The 25,923-nt window shown below is 43.2% G+C and overlaps 1 protein-coding gene across 10 annotated transcripts in view; it reads left to right on the top strand.

Moving 5' to 3' along the window:
• UBR5 (ubiquitin protein ligase E3 component n-recognin 5) overlaps positions 1 to 25,923 on the top strand; it is a 143,829-nt gene that overhangs the window by 112,282 nt on the left and 5,624 nt on the right. For all 10 annotated transcript variants that reach the window (XM_090040461.1, XM_090040458.1, XM_090040457.1 and 7 more), the window contains 18 exons: positions 1,466 to 1,597; positions 2,404 to 2,661; positions 4,105 to 4,373; positions 6,317 to 6,528; positions 6,931 to 7,161; positions 8,153 to 8,226; positions 8,551 to 8,723; positions 8,822 to 8,935; positions 9,615 to 9,835; positions 14,436 to 14,556; positions 14,646 to 14,744; positions 15,058 to 15,301; positions 15,973 to 16,084; positions 17,418 to 17,562; positions 19,320 to 19,450; positions 20,736 to 20,796; positions 21,193 to 21,368; positions 24,454 to 24,538. In XM_090040461.1, coding sequence (XP_089896587.1) covers positions 1,466 to 1,597; positions 2,404 to 2,661; positions 4,105 to 4,373; positions 6,317 to 6,528; positions 6,931 to 7,161; positions 8,153 to 8,226; positions 8,551 to 8,723; positions 8,822 to 8,935; positions 9,615 to 9,835; positions 14,436 to 14,556; positions 14,646 to 14,744; positions 15,058 to 15,301; positions 15,973 to 16,084; positions 17,418 to 17,562; positions 19,320 to 19,450; positions 20,736 to 20,796; positions 21,193 to 21,368; positions 24,454 to 24,538 — 2,858 coding nt within the window. The remainder of the gene's footprint in view (positions 1 to 1,465; positions 1,598 to 2,403; positions 2,662 to 4,104; positions 4,374 to 6,316; positions 6,529 to 6,930; positions 7,162 to 8,152; positions 8,227 to 8,550; positions 8,724 to 8,821; positions 8,936 to 9,614; positions 9,836 to 14,435; positions 14,557 to 14,645; positions 14,745 to 15,057; positions 15,302 to 15,972; positions 16,085 to 17,417; positions 17,563 to 19,319; positions 19,451 to 20,735; positions 20,797 to 21,192; positions 21,369 to 24,453; positions 24,539 to 25,923) is intronic.

Genomic DNA, 25,923 nt, shown 5'->3' with positions numbered 1-25,923 from the left:
CTGCTTTGAACAGGGGGTTGGACTGAATGACCTCCTGAGGTTCTTCCAAACATAATTTCCCATGATTCTGTGATTCTAACTTGTGTCTGCATACAAGTTAGTGAAATCACTGTAACTAACTTTTTGAAACAGTTAAAGTTGCAGCAGTTTTGCTATGCTTATCTCTACAGAAGCATGCAGAAATAATAGTTGCGTCACAACTGCTTGTATAGGTATCATTTGACATCAACATGATATACTACTTCTGTCTATACAGCAGTAGGTAACTCCTAGAGCATGTGTGCCAGAGCATGGCACTTCAGGCCAGTTTGTTTGGCATGCCTCAACCAGCCCAGGCTCTGGGCAGCTGCTGCTGGCCATGGAACCCAGGTTGCTCTCAGTAGGCATGGCTGAGAAGTGGCAAACAGCTGCGCTGGGGTCTGGATCTCCGTGTGAGCTTCATGGCAGCTGCATGTGTGCCTTAAGGGCAGTGCAACTCTGGCCCCTCCCCTGCCGTTTTCCTAGAAGTGCACATGTACCCACTGCCAGCAGTGAAGCCAGGCCAGGGCTCTGCAGACCTCGGTGCAGCTGTTTTCAGCCTCCACATTGCCTTCGAGTAGCCCCGACTCTGTGGTGGACAGCAGGGGCCTGCCTAGAGCCCAAGGCAGTTGTGGCAGGTGACTGGGAAGTTGCAAGCCACCTCAGGGAGGTCTGTGGAGCTCCACCCAGCTCATTGGTGACAGTGGCTGCACTTTTGTCTCAGTCACTTCCCTGCTGTGCACCCCAAGGCATGTATGCAACTGCCGCTGGCTACGGAGCTGGGCCAGGGCTCCAGACTTCAGTGTAGCTATTTACAGCCTGCCTGTTGCGAGCAGCCTGTGTTCTGTGGATGCGTGGGTGCCTGGGGTGTGTGGCAGGGAAGGGGCCAGGGCAATGCAACCTTAGCTCCTCCCCCACCATCCGCCATAGGTGCCCATGCTTCCATTGCCAGCATTGAGGATCAGGCCCCTTGTGGCTCCCCTGTTGTCTGCCCATGGCATGCCAGGATGATGGGTGGGTTGAGGTTGGGGTGTGTTTTAGCACTGTAGCTGAAAACATTGCTGACCCGTAGTCTATAACCTGAAGGTTTTGCATGTTCCTCGTATATTCAGCATGCCTATTTTATTACCCAAGACGATGTGGTCTTGTAAACGGACTATTTTAAGCCATGTACAGGGAGTAGACGCTGTGAGTTCAGCTTTAATTGTGGAATCTTTTGGGTTTGAGTAGAGTCCTTAAAACTTGGTTAATGGTTTTTCTGCCAGGATTTGTGAAGCAAGATGATGGTAAGATGCTTAGTGATTACCCTCTCTTCCTTTGTTTGTATAAAAAAACAAAACCTGTTGTAACCCTAAATGCCATGCAGTGTGCTTTCATACGTACTTACAATTTTTAAGCATAAGTTGGTTTAATATTGATTTGGTTGGGGGTTGTATTTTTTTTTTAGGCAGTGACATGGAGCTGGATCTGCTAGCAGCAGCTGAAACAGAAAGTGACAGTGAAAGTAACCACAGCAACCAGGACAATGCTAGTGGACGTAGAAGTGTTGTCACTGCAGCCACTGCTGGATCAGAAGCAGGTGCAACATTTCTTCCCAACTCATATTATTATTCTTTTCATAGTTGTTTAAGATACCAGGATTTGAATGATAAAAGAGTATGTCTAAGTGAATAAATACAGGTTTAAACAAGGACAGGACAGACTACCCATCCCAGAGGTTGACAGAAAATCTTTGAAAACCCACACACTGTCCATTCTTTGTCCTCTATTGCTCTTGGAACTGAACTTGAGAGAGATGAGGTATTTCTCACCACCCACTATTGCCAATTTCTAATGAGGAGGAAGAAGAAAACTCAAACATGCAACAAGCTAAATGATTTTTCCTCCTCTTGTAAGATTGCCCTACTTTTTTTCTTCCTTTATCTACATAGGTAAGCCAGCGTGCAGTCCTTTTGGAGATATAGGCTCTTACACTAGTACAGTTTTTTTTTTTCATAAGATATGATTGCTTAGGAATTGCTGCTTGGGTTAGTTTGAAAATATCTGGGAAAGTTAATCTCAATTTACGATATTTCTTTTCACTATGTAACCTGGACTCTGCATTTACAAAAGTTAGTGGATCATTTTAAGGATTTTTGCAAGTGGTTTTTATCTGCCTTATACATTAGAGTTGAGGCCATGGGCAGTCACTTCTTAAAAGTTCACTTCATAAAACTGTAGCATTGTAGGGGCCATTTGTTAATTGTGTTATGTGAGCAGTTGTACAATATTCTGTAAGTGGTATTTTTAGGAAGAACATTTCAAATGCTTTATTCTGTTTCCTGCAGCCCAACTGTGACTTAATTGTTTGTTGTTTAGTTACTGTAAAGGCTTTTTTGTACTTAGGTGCTAGCAGTGTTCCCGCATTTTTCTCTGAGGATGACTCTCAGTCAAATGACTCCAGTGATTCAGACAGCAGTAGTAGCCAAAGTGATGACATAGAACAGGAGACCTTCATGCTTGATGAGCCTCTAGAGAGAACCACAAATAGCTCCCATGCCAATGGTGCTGCCCAGGCTCCCCGTTCAATGCAGTGGGCTGTACGAAACACCCAGAATCAGAGAACCACTAGTACTGCTCCATCCAGCACGTCCACCCAAGCAGGCAAGTCTGGTCAAAATGAATGTATGAGCATTAGCTAAATTGCATTTTGCTCCTTGTTTTCATTGTTTCTTTTTTAGAATTAAATACAATATTTACCTTGTGATCTTTCCTCATTTTTGCTTAAGAGGAAGTCATAAAGTGATTTATCTGTACTAGTTAAGATCATGGAATAGAATATTTTTATTTGCGGTGGACGTGGTCTTTCTGGACTTTAGGAAGGTCTTTGACACTGTCTCTCATTGCCTTCTCATTAAAAAATTCGGCGACTGGCGTTGATGCCTACACAGTCAGATGGGTCACAAATTGGCTGGAGGGCCACACCTACAGAGTGGTGGTGGACAGGGACCTGGACGGATGTGGGCAGTGGGGTCCCCCAGTGCTCGGTCCTTGGGCCTGCACTGTTCAACATCTTCATCAGCGATTTGGACAAGAGAGTGAAAAGAACCTCGTTCAAATTCGTAGATGACACTAAGATGTGGGGAGAAATGGGCACGCTGGAGAAGAGGGACTGGCTGCAACTAGATCTAGACAGGTTACAGGCGTGGGTGGATGAGAACAGGATGGGATTTAATACTGACCAGTGCAAGGTACTGCACATAGGGAGGAAGAACCAGCAGCATACCTACGGGCTGGGGAACTCCCTTCTAGTCAGCACAGAGGCAGAAAAGGATCTTGGTGTCATTATTGATTCCAAAATGAACATGGGCAGCCAATTTGGGGATGCAGTCAGGAAAGCTAACTACACCTTGTCATGCATCCACAGATGCATCATGAGCGGGTGCAAGGAGGTGATCCTCCCCCTCTATGCAACACTGGTCAGACAGCAGTTGGAGTACTGCATCCAGTTCTGGGTGCTGCACTTCAGGAGGGATGTGGGCAATATGGAGAGGGTCCAGAGGAGGGCCACTCGTATGATCAGGGGGCAGCAGGGCAGGCCCTATGAGGAGAGGCTACAGGACCTGAACCTGTTCAGCCTCCACAAGAGAAAGCTGAGAGGGGATCTGGTGGCCATCTATAAACTGGCCAAGGGAGACCAGCAGGCAATGGGAGAGTCCCTGTTCCCCCCGAGCACTACTGGGAGTAACAGGGAATAATGGCCATAAGATGACAGAGTAGATTTAGGCTAGCTATCAGGAGGCACTACTTCACAGTCAGGGCGGCTAGGATCTAGAACAACTTCCAAGGGAAGTGGTACTCACACCTACCCTGGGGGTCTCCAGAAGGAGGTGAGATAATCACCTAGCCATCTTTCCTGCCCATGGCAGGGGGTCGGACTTGATGATCTGCTCGGGTCCCTTCTGACTCTACCACCTATGAAACTATAAGAAGATACTAGTGTTAAAATGTACTGTCTAGAGTAACTTTCCTGCTGTCAAACAAAAGAATTGGCAAAGTTGGTAAAAAATCAATAATTGTATGTTCTCTCTTTCTCTCTTTCTTTAGCAAGTTCAGCAGGTTTGATTTACATTGATCCATCAAACTTACGTCGGAGTGGTACCATCAGTACAAGTGCTGCAGCAGCAGCTGCAGCTCTTGAAGCTAGCAATGCAAGCAGCTATTTAACTTCTGCAAGCAGTTTAGCAAGGGCATACAGCATTGTAATCCGACAAATCTCTGATTTGATGGGGCTGATCCCCAAATACAATCATCTTGTATACTCCCAGATTCCAGCTGCAGTGAAACTGACTTACCAGGATGCAGTGAACTTGCAGGTATGGTGCAGATAGAACATTTTAGACATGAATGCTGGTTTTAATATGAAAATGGTCTGTGTTTAAAAAAAAAAAAAAAATCTTGTCTTTGCAGTCTACCTATTACTCCTTAAATACGTTTGCAAGGAATTCTCCATATTTCATAGGAGTAGACTCTGCTAAAAGCATTTTAGGTCAGATTTTCACTTAATGTATATTGCTGTTAATGTGTTTACAGCTGCTTCTGTTTAGTATTGGGTGTATTAAATACTAATGAATTATGCCCTCAGTTTTCCTTTCAATATAAGGGAATTTTAACCCCTTTTTAAAAAAGGGATAAATTTGTACAACAAAACTGTGGCAGACTCATCTTATCTTATCTTCAGCAGTACGACTGTCCATGATGCATGTTCAGTACTCTGGTGTCTGAATTACCCCTGTAACATCAGGCTTTTTTTAATGTATGCTTCTTGTGCCTTTCTAAAAAGGTTTGGAAGAGCAAGTGGCTGACAGTTAAGTCATGGCAAGAATAGGCAGTTCAGAAGTTATGATTAGCATGAAGGAATAATTGAGCAAATGCATGGGAAAAACTCTTATGGCTTTCAGGGAGAGGGCTTCAGAAGTATAGGAATTGGGAATAGTAATTTTGAAATGAACAGTTGGAACATTTTGCAATGAACAGAAATTTAATAGTTTGAACTTGATATAAGAGTAAGATTTGAAGTCTGAAAGCTTGAAGATGTGGGGGAAGTTGGATGGAGGGTTTCAGTCAGAGCTAATTCAGGAGCTTAGAAATTTATAGAAAAGAGGTCTTCAACCTCTGAGCTTAAGGTGAAAGGTTAAAAAAACCCCTAAAAACTGATGGGTTAAAGGCGAGTTCATGCCATAAACAGTTAGCTTTGTCCTGGGAATTGTTAAGGGGGAAGCAGCAGAAGGAAGGTTTGAATAGCAAGTTAAAAGTAGAAATAGCTTGGAGTAGGGGAGCAAGAATTGAATAGAGAAGGTTATGAACTTTTTAAAGCAAGATAGAGGATCAGTTGAAGACCAGTGTGTAGTGTATGGTCCTGGGGCTTTTTTCAGAAGTACTCCATGTGATCAGGACAAAGAAATTAAAAGACAGTTAGTAGAACAATGAAACTGCAAGGGATAGCAGGATAGTGAGTAAGGGGAGCTGAAGACAGACCAAGGAGTCAAAAGTAGAGGGAGACTAGGGGAAAGAGATACCGGCATGAGAGTCTCACATACCTCATGCTGGTATCTCTTTCCCCTAGTCTCCCTCTACTTCCTACCCCAAACTAAGACATGCACTTTATTTGGGGAAGGCAAAATGAAGAGATTTTTTTTTTCCAGAATTTTACCTGCCACCATGTGGACTCCAGTAATTGAGTAGTGGCTGTAGGGAGTAGGGCCAAAGTTGACTCGTAAACATTGCTCAATCTGTAGCTGCAGCTTCAGAACTAGTATTTTAACTGTCACAAAAGCCATGCAACTGATAGCATCTTTTGGCTGCTCAGGACCTGGATGTCACTGTTGCTTTTCTATTCCACTTGGTAGAAGTGCAGTCAAAGCCCTCTGCTGCCTGGCTGTGGCACAGATGAATCTCTCCACAGCTGAGTCCCCCTGCTGCTAAACCTCCTGCCACCCAGTACTGCCAAAGACCCCTCTGGTATGAGCCAGATAAAACTGGGCTGTAGGTTGATCATTTGTAGAAGCTACAAGCTTCTTCAGAGTAGGCATGTAGTTGGAGGCAGCAAACAGTGGAGTCGTATCATTGTTGGGATGTTTGTAATGTATTCTTAAGACGCGTTATGTAGACATGGATTCCTGGTAGACATGGTAGCAGTGACTTAAATCAGAATAAGCTATAAATACTTATTAACAGAATCTCATACTTACATTACTCTGCCTTTGTCTTCAGTATTTGTTGTGGTGTCAATAACTTAATAGATCTCATGCTTCCTCAGAATTATGTGGAAGAAAAGCTTATTCCCACCTGGAATTGGATGGTTAGCATCATGGACTCCACTGAAGCTCAGCTGCGTTATGGTTCTGCACTGGCATCAGCTGGAGACCCTGGGCATCCAAACCATCCCCTCCACGCTTCCCAGAATTCAACCCGGAGGGAGAGGATGACAGCACGTGAGGAAGCTAGTTTAAGGACACTTGAGGGAAGAAGGTATGAAATCTGTTCATGTTTACTTATATACTATTCATTTTGGAACTGGAATCTTGATTTACTGTGACATTGTGGACATAGGAGACTTCACATATACATCTTAGGAAATGCTCTTAATCTATTTCTTAACTGGACTGATCTTTGATGAGCCTGAAATTCTTGTTTGGACAGGAGAAGTCATTCTGTTTATCTGTAGTTATCTTAAATTGAAATGTTTTAAAATGGTATGTTTTCATTTTTATATTTCATTGTTCAATGCTGTGATCATCACAGTATCTTGCAATACAGATTGAATGTTTTGCAATCATATTTTATATGTCTAACCATAGTTTTTTAAGGTTTTTGGTACTATAATAGCTAAGCACTGTTTATAGATCAGTGTTGTTTGTTTGTTTTCAATAGACGTGCTACCTTGCTCAGTGCCCGTCAAGGAATGATGTCAGCACGTGGAGATTTCTTAAACTATGCCCTTTCTTTAATGCGTTCTCACAACGATGAGCACTCAGATGTTCTTCCAGTTCTGGATGTCTGCTCCCTGAAGCATGTAGCATATGTTTTTCAGGCCCTTATTTATTGGATTAAAGCAATGAACCAACAGACAACATTGGACACTCCCCAGCTGGAACGGAAAAGGTATCAAAACTGACTGTATAACCACAAAAAAACCCTGTAAGAAAAGCATGACCACTGGATTTTAGTCAGTCTTGCAGATTTCAATTATTTGTTCTGCTCTGGTAGAAATATTTATCAACAGCTATGCCAACCACTGCATCTTGTCCATAGCTGGGTGTACTGTCCATAGTAAGATGTATTTATAGTCACTTAATATACAGCTGTGGGTATCCTTATAACATTTTCCATAAAGCTGTCCTGGAAGCTTATTAGCCAAGACATGTAATCAACTGCTCATATTTGACTAAAATGATACTTTCCTTATTTGTAGGATTTTTCATTATTTTGTGTAATTAACCACAATTAAAGCAATTTGGCAAATCATCTGAACATTATGAATGGCTTATAACAATAGATAGGACCTTGCAACATAATTTATACAGGATTTAGTGCTGTTTAGTGTCAGTACTTGTGGCTTCCTACACATAACATAAAGCATAACAGAGCAGCATAGAATATAGAGATTTGCATAGAGATTTGCAAGAATATAATTTAGATCCAAAACTATAACTAATTATTAGTGGTAAGAATTATCATTAATCTTAAACTCTCTGCCATCCAGATGCTTGTATAGCTTTTTTTTGGTAAAAACTGGTCAGCTTTATTTTCAAATAAAGTACTAATATTAGTTAGAAATGTTGAGATCAGGGTATTTAAAATAGTCACTACTGAAGCTATTGCTTTAGGTAAACTGAAATAGATGTTTTAGTGAAATGGAGGGACTGAATAGTTTAGAAATATCTTCAAATTTTATAAAGTCATTTTCCAGTGCAACACACTGGGGGAACAGGTAAGGTGACCGTCCATGTATTGTAACTTCAGAGAATTTATACGTGCAGGTAAGTGAATTAGGTTTATTAATCCACACTATTGCTTTTACAGTGTTGGTATCAGTATTTTTATTTTCCAAATGATTTTCTTTCAAGACAACTCACTGATTGTTTTCTTAAAGGACTCGGGAGCTCTTGGAATTGGGTCTCGATAATGAAGATTCAGAACATGAAAATGATGATGACACCAATCAAAGTTAGTATACAGCAACAGTAATACAGCAAGACATGCTACTCTGTTTTTTTCCCCTTTAACTAAGTAGGGCTTTGATTTTATATTTTTTCTCCTGATTTTGACACCTGTATACTATATGCATTGGGAGCAGGGGCATAACTTTGGAGTAAATTGACTGCTATTTAAACTGTCACTCGACTACATCTACAGTTCTTCTACTTTCTTATCCTTCCTTCTCCATGTTCTTACCATGTCCACTTTTTGGTCATGTCTCCTGGTCATGGGTACTAATTCTGTTAAGTTTTCTTAGATTTTTAAAAAGATAAAAGCATTTTTTCTATTCAGGTGCAACACTTAATGATAAGGATGATGACTCCCTTCCAGCAGAGACTGGCCAAAACCACCCATTCTTCCGACGGTCAGACTCCATGACATTCCTTGGTTGTATCCCACCCAATCCATTTGAAGTTCCTTTGGCAGAAGCTATCCCTCTGGCAGATCAACCACATCTTCTACAGGTGACATCAGAGACTGTTTGCTGAAAGACATTTGTAGTTTGGGGGTTTTTTTAAACTGAAGTATATTATTTACCCAGAACTTTTTTATTAAATTTCAGCCAAATGCACGAAAAGAGGATCTTTTTGGTCGTCCAAGTCAGGGTCTGTATTCATCCTCTGCCAACAGTGGGAAATGCTTAATGGAAGTGACCGTAGACAGAAACTGCCTTGAGGTATGATTATAAGGATGTTATTGTTCTTCAAGCGTGAAGTTTATTGAAGTTAATAAGTCAGTCTGAAAAACGTAGTGCTTGCTGAAAATGCTTTTTCCCAGGAGAAGCATGAAAGACCAGGTTTTGAAAATGAATAGTGGATCTAAAAGAGCCTGAAAAAAAAAGATTGTTTAAAAAAACAAAATATATTGAACACACATTTTTTCATTGCTGTAAAATATGGGTTTTTAATAGGTGCTTTAATAATCAAATGTGTACTTTGAGATAGTATCCCCAAGGCTACAAGAGGAGCTGCAGATTAATGTGGATGCAGCAGTAAATTAGGATTACTTGGAGAGAGAGAGGGAGAGCAAAATATACCCATGTCCACTGTCCTATTTATATCAGTTGAATCTGTTTAAAAAAGTTTTTCAACTCTGATTTGCATATTCTCTGCTTGTGGTCTGTGGACAAACCAAGCTTACTAATTTATTTTAAAGCAAACCAAAAATGCAACAGGAAGATTGTATCAGATAGCCTTTCTAAAGTTCTATACTGTGTACTTTTTGATAAATTTACTTCTGTCTGTTGAAACACAATGGGGTTCACACTTTTAAAATCACCTCCCCCCAGACATGTCTAATATGAAAAGCATTATGGTCAGCTTTTAAAATGTAATTAAATGTGTCTGCTTGTTTAGGTTCTTCCAACCAAAATGTCATATGCGGCCAATTTAAAAAATGTCATGAGCATGCAAAATCGGCAAAAGAAGGAAGGGGAAGAACAGAATGTGCCAACAGAAGAATCTGAAACGTCAAAACCAGGGCCTTCAGCTCATGATCTTGCAGCACAGTTGAAGAGCAGCTTGTTGGCAGAGATAGGCCTGACAGAGAGTGAGGGGCCACCTCTTACATCTTTCAGGTACTTGAAAAGTGTAAAAAGATATTAGTCTATAAAATACTGTTAACTTGGCATACAACTCTTTCTTGGCATTTCATGTCTTTTAGTAAGAAACTTCTGGAAACAGAGAATGGAAGAGGTGCAGTTTCTGACTTATGCCGGTTTCAAAGTTGGCTGGTTGTCTAATAGTACAGACAGTTAAATTGAGTCGTATTGAGATGGGACTAGATCAGGGGTGGGCAAAATACGGCCCACAAGGCCATTCTATCTGTCCTGCAGGACCCCTAAAAAATTTGGAAAATTAATATTTCTCTGCCCTTGGTTCCTGTCAAAAATGACACGGCTCCGCACTCACCTTTTCCCTGGGCTCCTTCTCTGCATGGAGAAAAATGGCCCATCGCCCAGCCCATGGCTGGCACCCCGCGCTGCAGGCTCTCTCAGCCTGTGCAGGGCTGTCTGGAGCAGGCACAGGTAGCCCCAGGCAGGCTGTGAGTGCTTGCGGCTTGGGGCATTGGGCAGGGAGGGGCTGCTTTCTCTCCATACCTCCCCCCCCCCCCCCCCCCCCCAAAACCTGTAGTGGGGCAGGTTACAAGCTGGTGCTGAGCGTGGGGAAAAGTGGCCCCTCACCCTACTCCCCCCCATGGCCAGCGCCTTGCACTGCAACCTCTTGCAGCCTGCCTGGGGCTGCTTATACCTGCTCCAGACAGCCCTACACAGGCTGCAAGCATCTGTAACATGGGGCGCCGGCCATGGGGTGCGTGAGGGGCCACTTTTCCCCATGTTCAGCACCAGCTTCTTCCCTGCTGGTCAGCAGGGGGTTGGGGCTGTGCGCTGCCCCCTACCTGTACTGTGGGGTGGTGGGCACTGGGTGTGAGTGCGTGGGGAGCCAGTGGGAGCGCAGTCCGCACTGGTGTCCTGGGGCCCAGAGCAGGGTGGCAGGAGCGCGGGGTCCCAGCTGGCAGGGGCTGTATGGAGCCGGGCCAGCTCCCTCCTCTCTGCTGGTGCAGCCCAGCCTGGCTCCACGGATCCCTGCCAGCCTGTGCCCCACTTTGGTTCCCACTGGTGCTGGCCCTGGGACATTGGTCCCAAGATGGTGACCAAGGGGTGGGGCTACCCATGTGGCCCTCGACAGCCTGCCAAAACTGGGTAAGTGGCTGTCCGCTCAAAATGATTGCCCGCCCCAGACTAGACTTTCACATCTTACAAGGTTTGCATAGGGAGTGTTGAGCTGTTGTGGGCTGGGTCAGCGCATTTCTCCCCCACCAATGCAACAGCTCACCAAAACTCCTTAAGTTCTGGGGCACTGATTCTGTGGGCAAGTATGTGCAGGAAGCAGATGCCTCTGGTCACGGAACCAGCACCCATTGCAGGGGTATGCAGGCAGCAGATTGTGGCTCTGCCTGGGCCCTGTGCTGTCACTACCCTGTGATCCTGGGGTCTCCATGGAGCCTGGCTAAGACTTGCATGCTACTGGGGGAATAGGATAGGTCCACAGACAGGTGGAGGGTGGCATCTGCAATCGTGTCCAGGATCTTGGGGTAGGGATAGTGCAGGGCCAAAGCCCACAGCAGAGCCGTGATCCGCTGCCCACATGCCCCGCGGTGGGTACTGGTTCTGTGGGCAAGGGCATGCAGACAGTGGACTGTGGCTCATCCCCAGGCCCTGGGCCTGTGCTGTCACTTCCCCAAGATTCTGGGGTCTTCCTGGCCCCAGATGCTGCTCCCCACCCTCCCACGTTCTGGTCAGTTTCCATGGAGACCCTGGGATCATAAGGTGGTGACAGGACAGGGCAGAACTGTGATCTACATCCCTGCCTACAGAACTGGTGCCTGTCTCAGATGTGCAGGCAGCGGATTGTGGCTCTACCCTTGCCTTAGCACTGTGCTGACATTGTCCTGTGATCCAGCCCCATGATCCCAGCCTCACTTGCCTGTCCTGCTCCTGAACACTGCTCCCTGGTTACCCATAGACCCATCTTATCTACCTGGCTGCTTGGCCTGCCTGTACACGTCCCACCCCTGGCAGTGGGTGTGGGCCATGTGCCTGGGCAGCTGGGCTGTCTTGGGCAGCGGCAGGAGCTGAAAGTTGCTGCTGCTGGGAAGCAAGTCAAGCTGCTGCATTGCCCCAGCCCTGCTGAGTGCCCGGGGTGGTGGGACTGGCTGCATGTGCTGTGGCCCAGGAAGCCCCATGCACCTGAGCCAGTGGGACCAAGGGACCTGCTGCAGGCCAGACAAAATCGCTCAATGGGCCAGATCCAGCCTGCGGGCCATATTTTCCCACCCCTCTGCTAGCGAGACTCCGTGACTTCTTAACTAGCCAGGTTTCAATAGGAAATTTATTTTCTCAGTTGAGGTAGCAGATTTATTTGATGGGCTTGGAGACTGAGCTGTTGTATATCTTTTTAGAAAAATAATAAAGACTTATTTAAAAGGGGGATCAGAGGGCAATTTTATAGCCTGTGTTTTACAGTGGGTCACACTTAATGTTCCTGCCATCCCTGCTGGCTTCATAAACTATAAATAAAGATTGACATGCACAGGAAAAGTGGAGGAGCTGGCTTTCGCAACCTGTGTATTTTGCCACTTGGTTCTCAAAAATCATCACTTAGTATTTTTCATAACCAAAATCACCTTTAAAAATTTGTAAACAAAACCCCCCTTTAAGAAGCATTTTTGTTAAAAATGGTCAGACTTTATACTATCCACAATAATAATTTATTTACTTAAATAAAAGTGCTTGGAACAGCTAAAAGATGCAGCAAGTCTACTCCTACATTTCTTTCCAAATTCCAACGCCTCTCAAGCAAAATTGCTTTATATTGTTTTGTCCTGAAATAGGATGTGGGTGTGCATGCATTGATTTAAAAAAAAAAAAAAAAAATCCGTAACCTACCAGTAAAGATTTCAAAGGTAAATAATTTAGGGATCATTAGCAATGCCAAAAGTTGTGCTAGCACAGTATATTGAGTATTTTTACTCATTCAACTGAATGCATGAAGAGGGGGAAAAGTAGATTTGTATTATTTTAGTGAGGAATAGCTTGTTGTATATCAAAGATTTATTGGAAATGTATTTCTTCCTAAAGAAAACTAATTTTTCAGTCTTGTGATACTGTCATAACGATGCCTTTCATGCATACATAAATTAAGTAAAACCCCTCCCTGTGCAGTTCTGCTTGGTGCAAGAGGAACAAAAGAAGGAATGCATACCACGAGTAGTGTATAGAGCTCCTTTAACTGTACATCTCCAAACTTTCCCAAATTTTTGAGGATTTTTAGAAGTAGAAGGCTTATACAGTAGAGAGAAGGTGGAAAGTGCATAGCTACTGGTATAAATGAATGTACAAAACCGCTGAGGGAAGCTGCAGTAAGGTTATTATGACATTGTAGTTTTGGTCCAGGAAATAAGTGAGAAACCAGGTTTGTTCAGTCATATCTTTATTGAACCAGCAATATAGTTGAGAGAGATTTTAGATAAGCTTTTGGACACAAAGAGAAGCTAAAGACCTTGAGAGGCAAAACCCATGACTGGCAGAGGTAAGAACAGTAAGGGCTAAAAACAAGCATGTTAAGGGGGGGTTGAGGTGTCAGCATGCACCCTCTGACTTCCAGAGCCAGGAGTGGATCCAGAGGGGGTGCAGTGGTGTGGCTGCACTGCACCCCCATTTTGGACTGGACTTTTAAAAATTCCCCAAAGCAAGAAGAGAATCTTCCTTTCTTCTCTGTGCTCATAGGCAGGTCTCTTCTCCCTCTGCCCCTCAACTTGTGGTGCTTTCCACTCTGTCCTGGGTGGGGGCGGAGAATCTTCAGAGCTGCTCCTACTTGCTCCAGCTGGGCTGTGCAGAAGCTGAGCTCACCTAGGGCAGCCACAGTGGAAGCAGCTTCTTGTACCTGTTCCTGGGGAAACTGGGCAGTGTGAAGGAACCCATGCCCTCCCTGTTGCTGCTTCTGCTGCTGTTCCCAGTTAAGCCCAGCCCCACCATGCAGCCCTCCTGGAGCAGACAGGAACAGCCTGCTTCTGAAGCTTCTTCCCCTGCCCCAGGACCCTGGGAAAGCAACAGCTACAGGAGGAGGGAACCAAAGGAGAGGGGAGGAGGCATGCCTCTGTGCATAGTGGGGAGGGCGGGGATACTCATCTGCTTTGGGAACTTTAAAAAGTTCTTAGATGCTCCTGCTGCACAGTCTGCCTACACTGGTGGGTTGAGAGAGAGAGGAGCCTGGGAGTTGGGGTGCACCACAGGTGGCTGTTCCCACACCCCTCCTTTTGCCAGATCCTGGATCCACCCCTGTCCAGAGCCATGCCACCACAGCAGATCCAACAGTTATACTGACAAGCTGTTGCCCTCCTTCCAGACCTGGGTGGTTTGGCTTACAGGAAGCCCTGCAGTCAGATCTAGTGCACAGGGCAAAATAAGTTGGAACAACCTTGTTCTACTGCTAGGCTTTGGTTGAAATTTGGGGTACAAGCAATCTTAAATCTCCAAGTTCTGAGTGATAGAAAATCAGGAAATTAGTTTGAAACAAGTGGTTAAGAAATAGAAATATTAATGTCTAACCAAGGTTAAACAGAATGGTTTTACTTTTAAATTACTAAAAATGCTTTTTTTTGTTTTATTTTGCCAGGCCTCAGTGTAGTTTCATGGGAATGGTTATTTCTCATGATATGTTGCTAGGACGTTGGCGTCTTTCTCTAGAGCTGTTTGGCAGGGTGTTCATGGAAGACGTTGGAGCTGAGCCTGGTTCGGTATGTATCTTCTGGATTAAGAACCACCCATCCTGCGATTCAGTTCTAAAGCTAATCCATGGCTTGCTTTTTGTTTGTTTGTTTTAAAGATCTTGACTGAATTAGGTGGCTTTGAAGTCAAGGAATCAAAATTCCGCAGAGAAATGGAGAAACTTAGAAATCAGCAATCTAGGGATTTAACATTGGAGGTAAATTTTGTGTTTTATTTTATAAAAATGTGGTGTCATTCAGTAAAAAGCTTAACATACAAATACTAATGATTAGCATCTCAGTCATTCTATACAGGAAGTTGCCTTTCAAACTCCATGAGTAAGCATTTGTTACGTTTTGCATGCTGTTGCAAATTACTGTGTACCTTGGTAAAAGGGATTCACAAACAGTATTTCAGGAAACTCTTAATTTGTGTTTAACATCATCTTGAAATGGCATTTAAAACCTGAAATTTAACTTTTGTGTCAGTACCAAGAAGTTAACAAATAATCAAACCTCTGTATTCACCAGGTTGATCGAGACAGGGATCTTTTAATTCAGCAGACGATGAGACAACTCAACAATCATTTTGGTCGTAGATGTGCTACAACTCCCATGGCTGTGCACAGAGTAAAAGTTACGTTTAAGGATGAGCCAGGAGAAGGCAGTGGGGTGGCACGAAGTTTTTATACTGCCATTGCACAAGCTTTTCTGTCTAATGAAAAACTGCCAAATCTAGACTGTATCCAGAATGCCAACAAGGGTACCCATACAAGTAAGTACCATAGACAGAGTACTCAAGCATTCAAGTAACCTTTAGACATATTTGCACATTGGAATAATGCAACCATAACTCTCCAGCTGCTCCTCCTTTCTCAGATTGGCACAGGAATTAAAAATACTAAGTGAAAGTGCATTGAAATGTGGTTATCAAGTTTCTAACATGTTGTGATTTTAGCTATTTTTTTTCCCTGTGCTGCCCTGTAAATATGCCTTAACCATATCTTAGCCTCTCAACTGAAACTACATGAAAGGGTGCTGATATTAAATATATTTGAAGTAGGCACTAATTCACTTAAGTCTAGATTAAAACCGCCAACTTGCTGTACCTAACTGTTGACTAGTATATATTCTTTACTGGCTTTGAACATTACTAGTATCATTTAGATATGAGCAAAAGCCAACATTTGACAGACTTTATATTCTATTGCCAACTTTTGTATTCCATCTTTTTTATCCCAGTGAAGAAATGTGCTGTCAGCATTCTTTTTGGAAACTTAAACTTAGTTTCTGTAAAAATTAAGTTTTGATTCGTAGAGCTGAATGTTTAGTTCTTGAAATTGCTAGGATATTCCAAACGTGAAGACTCACCACTACCTGAATTCAAGAGAAAAAGTCTTATTGTAGAATTGTATTATAAGAAACTTTATTTTACCCCCTTTTCAGGTCTGATGCAGAGATTACGAAACAGAGGGGAGAGAGATCGAGAGAGGGAGCGTGAAAGGGAAATGAGAAGGAGCAGTGGCTTACGAGCTGGTTCTCGAAGAGATAGAGATAGGTAAGTGATTGTTTGGTAATCACATCCTTATCGCCTACTAAATAGGTGAGTACCTTTTTAAAACTACATTCTTTTGTTCATATTGAGGGTATGAATCTTTTCTCTTCCAAGTTAGGTGTATTCAAATGAATGTGTTACTATTTCAGTCACTTCATTGTTGACCATGTTGCATATCACCTCAGTTACTGCAATAGTAACATTTGCTGTGTATCAAAAGAGGAATGTGCCTTAGCACTCGCTGCTACATTATGCCATGTTTAATATATTAATCGTGGCATAAATAGAAAGGATGCTACACCTGCACCCAATTTAAGATGCCATAAAATGGCAAATAAACCAGAAAAATGTTCCACATGATGACTATTTTTACACTTGGTTTTTATGGTGCCTTAAATTTAATGTATGGCGTGGGCTGATGGTTGACTGATAGTCAGTCCTGGGCCTGGAATCACATGGGAGTTTGAAACTGGCCCCTGCGTGGTCCCAGTTTCAGGACTGACAATCAGCTGATTGTTAATCTGTGTCTGAGGTTGTAGTGGGGTGGCAGGGGATGAGGGGTGCAAAGGACTTCCCCCGCTGGGGATTTTTTAAACTTTGTGCCCAGCAGCTTCAGTCCTGGGACTGCACTGCAGATTTGAACCAGCCTTCATGCCAGGCCAGGGCTGACAATTAGTCAATTGACAGCTCCAACCTGGGCAGTCAACTGATTGTCAGCCTCAGCCCCAGATCTCTCTGGGACTGGCTTGAGTTCCCAGTGGGGTTCTGGAGCCAGAGCTGACTGTCAGCTAATTGTTGGCCCTGAAACCACAGGGGTCCACTTTGAGACACTGTGCAGCTTGTGGCTGGAGCCAACAGTTCAGCTGATTGTCAGTCCTTGTCCAACTGCCTGACTATAATCCTGGGCTCTCCCTGCACTGGCAAGTAATAGTGGCATGATTGGGATCTGATTTCTGATCCCAAAATTGTGCCCCCTGCCATACACTAATGGTGTGGTAGGGGACACAAATGTTAGGATTGGGGATCAGATTCCATTTCACCACTAAATGAATGTAAGCCAAAGACCTTAGAAACAATGCCACCTTATGAGAACAGCGAATAGTCCAAATGCTTCCATCAAAGGACTGATAAGAGTTTAGCTCAGGTTCATTCCCAAATCATTCTTTCCAAACAGGTAAGAAAAATGCTAGTTATACAAAGTAGTAAGTGCTGGTTTGGTCTGTCCATAAATGATGCTTTCCGAAAGTGTTATATATTTCCATCACAGCTGAAACCATCTGTATGGGGTCTTACAAAGTAAAATACATTAATATATCAAGTGTTATAACTTTTAAAGGGACTTCAGAAGACAACTTTCCATTGATACAAGACCCTTTAGACCAGCATCAGAAGGGAATCCGAGTGATGATCCAGATCCTCTTCCAGCACATAGACAGGCTCTTGGAGAAAGGCTTTACCCTCGAGTACAAGCAATGCAACCAGTAAGACCATTCTGTTTTCTGTAATTAATAGTTCATTGCACTGGGCATTTTTCATATAAAACTTGTTTTATTATTTGTTTTGTAACTTGCTAAATTAAAATACTTAACCCACAAGGGTGCTTTTATATGTCCATTGTGACTTTTTCTAGTCCTTACAGCTTGCATTTCTGCAGCTTGCATAACTCTCCACGTTCATTTTACCATTTTTTCCCTCATATACCGCATGCCTTGTTTGTGGAAGGCAGAATGCAGAAAAAGTCTTTTCCAAAGTCATGGCAGAGAGCTGAATGTATGAAGTAGGTTGCTGGCCCTCAGCCACCTTACTGGCTGCTTCAGGCAAAAAGTGCTGTGTTTCATAGTTTCTTAGTTGGTAGGCTTGGAAGGGACTTGAGCAGATCATCAAGTCCGACCCCCTGCCATGGGCAGGAAAGAATGCTGAGGTCAAATGACCCCGGCCACGTGTCTGTCTAGCCTCCTTTTGAAGACCTCCCAGGGTAGGAGCAAGCACCACTTCCCTTGGAAGTTGGTTCCAGATCCTAGCTGCCCTGACAGTGAAGTAGTGCCTCCTGATAGCTAGCCTGAATCTACTCTGTCAACTTATGGCTGTTATTTCTTGTTACTCCCAGTAGTGCTAGGGGGAACAGGGACTCTCCCATTGCCTGCTAGTCCCCCTTGGTCAGTTTATAGATGGCCAGCAGATCCCCTCTCAGCCTTCTCTTGTGAAGGCTGAACAGGTTCAGGTCTTGTAGCCTCTCCCCGTAGGGCCTGCCCTGCTGCTCCCTGATCATGTGAGTGGTCGTCCTCTGGACCCTCTCGATGTTGTCCATATCCCTCTTGAAGTGCAGCACCCAGAACTGGACACCAGTATTCCAACTGCGGTCTGACCGGTGTTGCATAGAGGGGGAGGATCACCTCCTTGGACCTGGAGGTGCAATTAGCTTTCCTGACTGCGTCCCCACAGTGGTGGCCTGTGTTCATCTTGGACTCTATAATAAGTCCAAGATCCTTTTCTGTCTCTGTGCTGATGAGAAGGGAGTTCCCCAGCCCATAGGTCTGCTGCTGGTTTTCTCCCTAGGTGCAGTACCCTGCATTGGTCAGTATTGAATCCCATCTTATTCTCATCCACCTGCCCCTGTAACCTGTCCCGATCCAATTGCAGCCTGTCCCTCCCTTCTAGCATGCCCACTTCTCCCCACATCTTAGTGTCATCCGTGAATTTGAACAAGGTGCTTTTCACCCCCTTGTCCAAGTCGCTGATGAAGATGTTGAACAGTGCGGGCCTGAGGACTGAGCCCATTACCCACATCCCTCCAGGTCGAAAATGACCCATCTACCACTACTCTCCAGGCGCAACCCTCCAGCCAATTTGTGACCCATCTGAGTGTTTAGGCATGTTAACCCTTTCAGAGCTGCTGTTGAATTGGCAGTAGATCTTGGCTGCTCAGTCAGACTACTGCCAGTTTAGCACTATCTGTCAAAGGGTTAAAACTGAACTCTTCCTTTCCTGGGTTCTAGCATGGATAGAAGTGGCAGAACATCTCCATGCTTCTATTCCAGCAATATAAAATCTTCTCTAATTAAGACATGCTCCAATTTTGGAGGGATGATCTTTGAGAAAATGATGCACTTGGTATGCAAGTAAATATGGTAAATATTGAGTCTGCTAGGATATAGAGATTTTGGTAAACTATATTTGAATGCCAAAGAATTTCAGGATAGAGGATTTAGTTAATAAGATCTTGAACCCTTGTTTCCAGGCATTTGCAAGTAAAATCACAGGAATGCTGTTGGAGTTGTCCCCTGCCCAGCTGCTGCTGTTACTAGCCAGTGAAGATTCCCTGAGAGCAAGAGTTGATGAGGCCATGGAACTTATTATTGCACATGGAAGGTAAACAAATACCAACAACATTTCAAAGCGTGTTTTGTTTTGGGGTTCAAATAAGAGGAAGGCTGGTCTTGTGACTAAAGCAGTAAGCTGTGACTCAGTAGTGGTCTGTGGGTTTACTTCCTTTAATAATTGCTTTAGACAAGTCACTTAATGTCTGTACCTTCAGTTTTCCATTCAGAAAATGAGAAACGGCTTCCTTTTTCCACACTTAATCCTTTTCTTTTTAGATTGCAAGCTCTTTTGTGGCAAAAGCTAATTTTATAATACACTGGATTCTAAAATGGGACCCAGACTTTAGAGGCTGTACTTTGTGCACCAGAGCCTCATTAAAACAGCTTGTAGTATACATCCTGTGCAGCTATAGCTGCTTTTGAGGAGAACAAGCTGACTAAATTGGTGACTTCTTTTTTTTCTCCAACCAGGGTGCCATGAGATCCTTACGGGGGGTAACTTGGGGTGCCACAGGCTGTCAGTACTGTGAGGTGTGTAAACACGATTTGCCATGCAAACCCAGAGGTTTCAAATTTGAATCCCATAATGTTAAAAACATTCTGACCTGTTGTGGTCTCTCTGAGGTCTTGGCAATGGAAGAATTGTTCTGTTGTTTTTCTGTACAGGCAACCCCTGCTTAACGCTGTTTTGCTTAGCGCTATTTCGCTATAATGCTCATTTTAAATGAATAGCTGATTTCACTTAGTGCTCAGTGAGTTTCGTTATAATGCTCGTGGTTGTCATCTTGGGTCATCAAATATACCTTTGGTTTCACTTAACATTAGTTTATCTTAATGTTCAGTGGCAGTTGCCTGTATTTTTGGGGGGATGGGGGCTAAAATAAAAGGATTCATTTTAATTCTGAATATTATTTGAAAAAAAAACTTTGAAAGGAACAACATTGCCAAATTTTTATTATGCATTTAGACTAATGGTTCTCAGCCTCATTAAGACCTAAAGCACCTGTCAAGAAATACCAGCTTTTAGTTTTCACTCATTTGACTACAGGCCAACCCCCCCACTTAGCACTCTTAATTGGTTCCTGAAAAGCCAAGCGTTAAGCGAAACCGAAAGTATTTGACAACCCAAGATGACAACCGCAAGCATTATAATAAAACTTGCTGAGCACCAAGTGAAACCAGGTATCAATTTAAAATGAGCGTTATAAGTGAAACAGCGTTAAGCGACGGTTGCCTGTATAGTAAATTTCTAGTCCCAGGCAATAAGCCCATAATCTAGTAATGTTAAATTGAATCTTGCCTTGCATTTTTTTCTTTCCCCGCTTCCCCTGCAGGGAAAATGGAGCTGACAGTATCTTGGATCTTGGGTTGCTAGACTCTTCAGATAAGGTTCAGGTAAGAGAACTGTTCTGCATTAGGCTTATATGTGAACTGAAAGGCATCTAAGATCCAGTTTATATTAGCATATATCAAATGCGCAAGTTCCAGAAACATGCTAGTTAGGTTCATTGCCACCTTTTTATCATATACAATTATATTCTTTTTCGATAAAGTGAGCCTTTGCTGACCAGTTGTTTCTTTATCTCTTTACAAGAATTTTTTTCTAAATAATGAAGTAGCTGCTCCAGGACTTCAAATTCTACTGTGACCAAATGCTACTGACCTTCTGAGTTAATGAGATTTGAATCTGGAGGTCCAGTAATGAAGAGAAATCAGTGCTCAGTGGGTAACTAAAATTAGAACAGATATTTAATTGCTGTTCTAAATGTATCTCTTATGCTTTTGTAATAGGAAAATAGAAAGAGACATGGCTCTAGTCGCAGTGTGGTGGACATGGAATTAGATGATACAGATGATGGTGATGATAATGCACCACTTTTCTACCAACCTGGAAAACGAGGTTTTTATACACCAAGGCCTGGAAAAAACACAGAGGCAAGGCTGAATTGTTTCAGAAACATTGGCAGGTACAGTATTTTCCTAGTTTTCATTTTCTTTGGCAGTTTCTATTTTTGACCTTTTGTGTCTTTCCCAAAGACACAAACTGCAGTACATTTCTTTACTAATGGGTTTGTAAGCCTGGTTTGAAACTAGACGAGGAATTTGAATAGTTAATTATAGTAACTGTTTAGTTCCTGTTAAAACTTGTATAATATATTATTATTTAGCTTGACTAATCATTTTAATTTTGAATGCATCAGAATTGTTTCACTACAAGCATTTCAGATCTTAAAACTTAGGAAATCTTTGAAGAAGTTTCAGGTCACTTGAGCCAAAACCTTTATTGTTCTGTTCCCTTTCACCTTTTCTATTTTTCCACGTCAAACAGAAACATCAGCTCAAGGGCTTAAGATGCCTCTGGTGCTAATTGGTATGATGTCACATAGGCACATATCCAGTTGGCCAGACAGTAACTGAGTTGGCTGTAATATTATCTGCATCCATTCATTGCTATGGGTTCTTGGCAAATATAAACCCCAGAATCTTTTCTATTCTTCAATCTTGATTTCATAATCCATTTTAAAGTCTTCTCTGAATGCCTTGAGGCATGCAATTCTCATGTAAACACTTTCTTTGCTGGTTAACACTGTCAGTGATAGCAACACTGTAAAATGCCTTACAGAATAGATTCTCAAACTGTTTCTGTGCTCCTAAAACAACCAGTCAGCTTCAATACTCTGCTCTATGGATACCACCTTTTGGTTTTCAGGTACTGACTTAGAAAGCAAATCTGCCTCTTCAGCGAACTGAGGTTTCTGTGAAGGAGAGCCAGGCTAAAAGATCTCCCCTTTCCTATATTTCTCTCAACCAGGAGTTTGCAATTTGCAAGGAGCAGCAGGCCAAATAAGGCAACTGGATCCAAAAGTGGGCCAGCCACTTGTGACCAAGCCACCTGCTGCTGCCCCAACCATCTCTGCTCTTTGTGGTGGGCTGCTTTTTCTCAGTTTGGCAGCAGAAGAAGTGAGATTTGCAGGAAGGTGATTAGAGAGAGCACAGAGGTGTGGGGCAACAGCAGGTGGCAAAAAAAATTTTGGGAAAAGGAAAGCTGTCTCACTCCCCTTGCAGCAGAAATGTTGCTGATTCCCAGCTCTGCTGGCCAGATTCAATTCCTTGGTTGGCTGGGCTGTAGGTTACTAACCCCAGATCTAGGCAGTTTCTCAAGTGTTCTGTTATACACACCTGCCATCAAGGTGACAGCAGTGCAGTACCCCTAGACATGAAGCCAGTAGTTTGGAAACTTTAGCTAGTACAGGTTTGGGTAACTGGCACAAAGGGTTAATGTGCAGCCCCTGGGCTGTTACCCAGCTGCTGTTCCTTGCATCAGTCTGGCTACAGTAGCAGGTCTCCAGGCTCCCCTCCCTCCTTGCGCTGCTGCTTCCTGTCTTGGCCCCAGGGGATGGGACAGTGCGAGGAGCTAAGGGCACGGAGTGGGAGGATGAGAGCGGGTGGGGGAGAACTCCCAGTACAGTGGGGCATGGGAGAGCATCCATGTGGCAAAGCTGGTATGGCCCACATAGTATGTGGCCCCTGCTGGTGCAACCGCCAGGGCATATGGCTCCCAGAAGCTTAGAAGCTAGACAGCCCTGAACTAGTACCTAACATCGCTGTGCATTCACTCAGCAGTGTAGGTTACCATGAGCCCATCAAAGACTTCCATTCTATGTCTGGCTTGTCTATAGAGCAGGGGTTTTCAACCTTTTTTAAAGAGTGCACCCCTTCTGGGTACACTTCTGGTGGGGGGCGGCCGGACATGGAGTGGGGGCAGCTTGCATGCGGCAGTGGCATGGCCTGCAGAGGGCAGCCACTGCCCTCGCCCCCACCCCCAGACCTGCTTCTGGGAGGTGGCGGTGCTCCATTCCCGCCCACTCGTGCGTACCCCCTAATCCCCTTTGCAACGACAACTCCTGCCACAGAGTATCACATAAAGCCACATGCAACAGAAGGTATTCACATTATTTAATTCCTTATTGGAAGATGCTTCAATATTATGGAAGTGAGAGTAATGAACCAATACTGAAGTCTTCTGTTCTCACCATTTCTTTCAATATAGAGACCTTTTTGTTTTGGGTGTATTTGTGGGCTTGGTAGGATCTTGTTACATTAGTTCAGCTCCATTGAGATTGTGTGCAGCCAAAAGTGACTGGAATGCTCTGTTCCCCCACTTCATTAAAACAAAGCTTATGCCTGGTGTCTGTTTTCCTGACTGACTTACAGATTTCTGTGCCAAAGACCTTGGCCCTTAGGATCTATACTTTGGTAGTGTCAGTGTACCTGGCAGGGAAGAAAGCAATGGTGAGAAGAACATGCAGAGTCATTTTGGAGAAGCTTTTTTCAGTGACTGCATAGTAGTCCATGCCATGGGTTTGCTTGGAGGAGAATAGTCCTCTTAAATTTACTCAGCCTCATGTCATGCTAGCTACAGATTCTCCTATTTCCAAAGAGGATTAAACAGTTGCCTGACTGCAATTATTGTTACTCCTTTGCAGGCCAGTACGTTAAGGGCTCATTCATTCTGAGTGATGGCTGTTTACAAAACCAAACTCTTAATTTTCCTTCCAGATTTATAGGGCATCTATTTTGAATTCTCTGCCCACTTCAAAATATAATTGTTTATCTCCGGACAGGCATCACAGTTTGAATTACCAGCCCTACAGAAACTATATTTGCCCAGCCCTTTCTCTCTGTTTTATTTAGTTATGAATCTCTTGCTTAATCCCTGTCTTTGTTTTTCAAAGTGGCATTGTGTTGCAGTAGGTAGTAGGAGTCCCTTGTTTAATTGCAACTGTTCCCTGAGGGGAAAAAGAAAATAAACAAGCTTTTCAATGTCATGGGCTGAGATGCAGCATGAACCATTTCACAAACATTGGTTTCTTTTGGGAATGTTGGGGGTGGGAAGTTGTATCAGGCTTATAGCCTAAATTCTGGAGTAATTATTTGATTTTTTTTTTCATTCATTTGAAATACTTCAGCAACTTTCTTTAAAACTAAGCACGTTTAAAAATGAGTACAAAAGGGAATGTTGTTTTTAAGAAAAGTATTCTTTATTTTCAGAATCCTGGGATTATGCTTGCTGCAAAATGAACTGTGTCCCATCACACTAAATAGACATGTGATCAAAGTTCTCCTTGGCAGAAAAGTAAGTTGATTATAGAAATTTGAATTTCTTTTAAATGTAAAGCATTTTGTTGTTAGAAATGTGAAGTCTGATTTAAAGCACATCTAGTGGCATTAACTTCATAGACATTATGGGCTAGAAGGGACCTCATGAGATTGATTCCAGCCTCCTTGCCATAGGCAAGAAGTCTGCTGGGGTCAAATGATTAAGGTTGTGCCTGTCAGAAGACAATTCAGTATTTTTTTAATGTAATTAAACTAGCTGTAATATTTTTTTCTACTTTTTAAAACTCAAGGGAGCATACTTGGGTGTGCAGAAATTGACAGAAGGGGTATTTCTAATGTAATATGCTTTCATAAAAAAGGGGGGATAAAAATTGATCTGACTCCTTTCTCTTCTGCTCAGAAAGTTGAAGAACTAGAGCTGTAGCATCAGCTTTCTCTTGTACCATCTGTCAAAACTTAAAAAAAAGAGGGAGAGGGGGAAAAGCTGTGCATTTTGCTTAACATCTTGGATGTTATGTCTAAGGTGTAGACAGTTCATTGTAGGCCAATAATTACCTGTCTTTATCAGGCTACATCACAGTCATTTCTTATCAAATAACTCTTAAATTATATTTGATGCAACAAGTGTTTTGCATTATAAAGTGGAGAGAGGTTATTAGCTGTGTTAGGGAGAAGTTTAGGGCAGTGTGGCACCTTACAGCCTAACTCATTCAGAGGAGCCTAAGATATTGTCTTATGGGTTAGTTTCTAACCCTGCCCTGCTTTCATTTTTAAATAGTGATCAGAGCACTTTGTTTTCAACATGAATGTAATTTTATAAAATTGGGGGGACAAAGGGAGAGAGTGGTGACAAATGGGGGGAGATTGTGGATCCAGAAAGCGCTCCCAAACCAGGCCTATTGCTAAACTAAGGAGGTGTTTTACTTGCTCTGTCAACTGTAAAGTTGGAAGTGTTAAATTTTTTATTTAATGAGATATAGGGCATCTCCAAAAGTAGGCTTTAGCAGAAGAGCAGACAGCTTTGTTTTGCCTGTTAATAAGAGAAGTGGCGAGGGTTTCAGAAGTGGGACAAAAAGGGGGAGATGTCTGCTTGGGAGGGCAGGGTGGAATACAGCTGCTTGGTGCTCTGCCTAAAAGAATTTTACAGCTGCTGGGGGGAAGTAGTCTTGGTCAAAGGTTCAGTGAGCATCCTTTCACTGTTGAGTGGTTGAGGTGGGCTTTTGGGGAAGTCGTGGTAGCTCTTGTGACCTCCTTCTCGAATTCTGTTGAAAAAAACCTCTTCTGCTCCAAATTCTATTTAGAAGAGGTGTTCTGTGAGCTCTGGCTAGGTTGCCAACTCTGTAATTTTTTTTAACATAAGCAAAAGCTCCACATACCCTTCCACATTCTTTGCCCATGCAC

Source organism: Crocodylus siamensis, chromosome 3, assembly GCF_052110815.1.
Source record: "Crocodylus siamensis isolate JL-2025a chromosome 3, ASM5211081v1, whole genome shotgun sequence".
NCBI lineage: Eukaryota > Metazoa > Chordata > Crocodylia > Crocodylidae > Crocodylus > Crocodylus siamensis.
The sequence above is the reverse complement of the archived record's forward strand: the minus strand, read 5'-3'. Positions and strand labels throughout refer to the sequence as shown.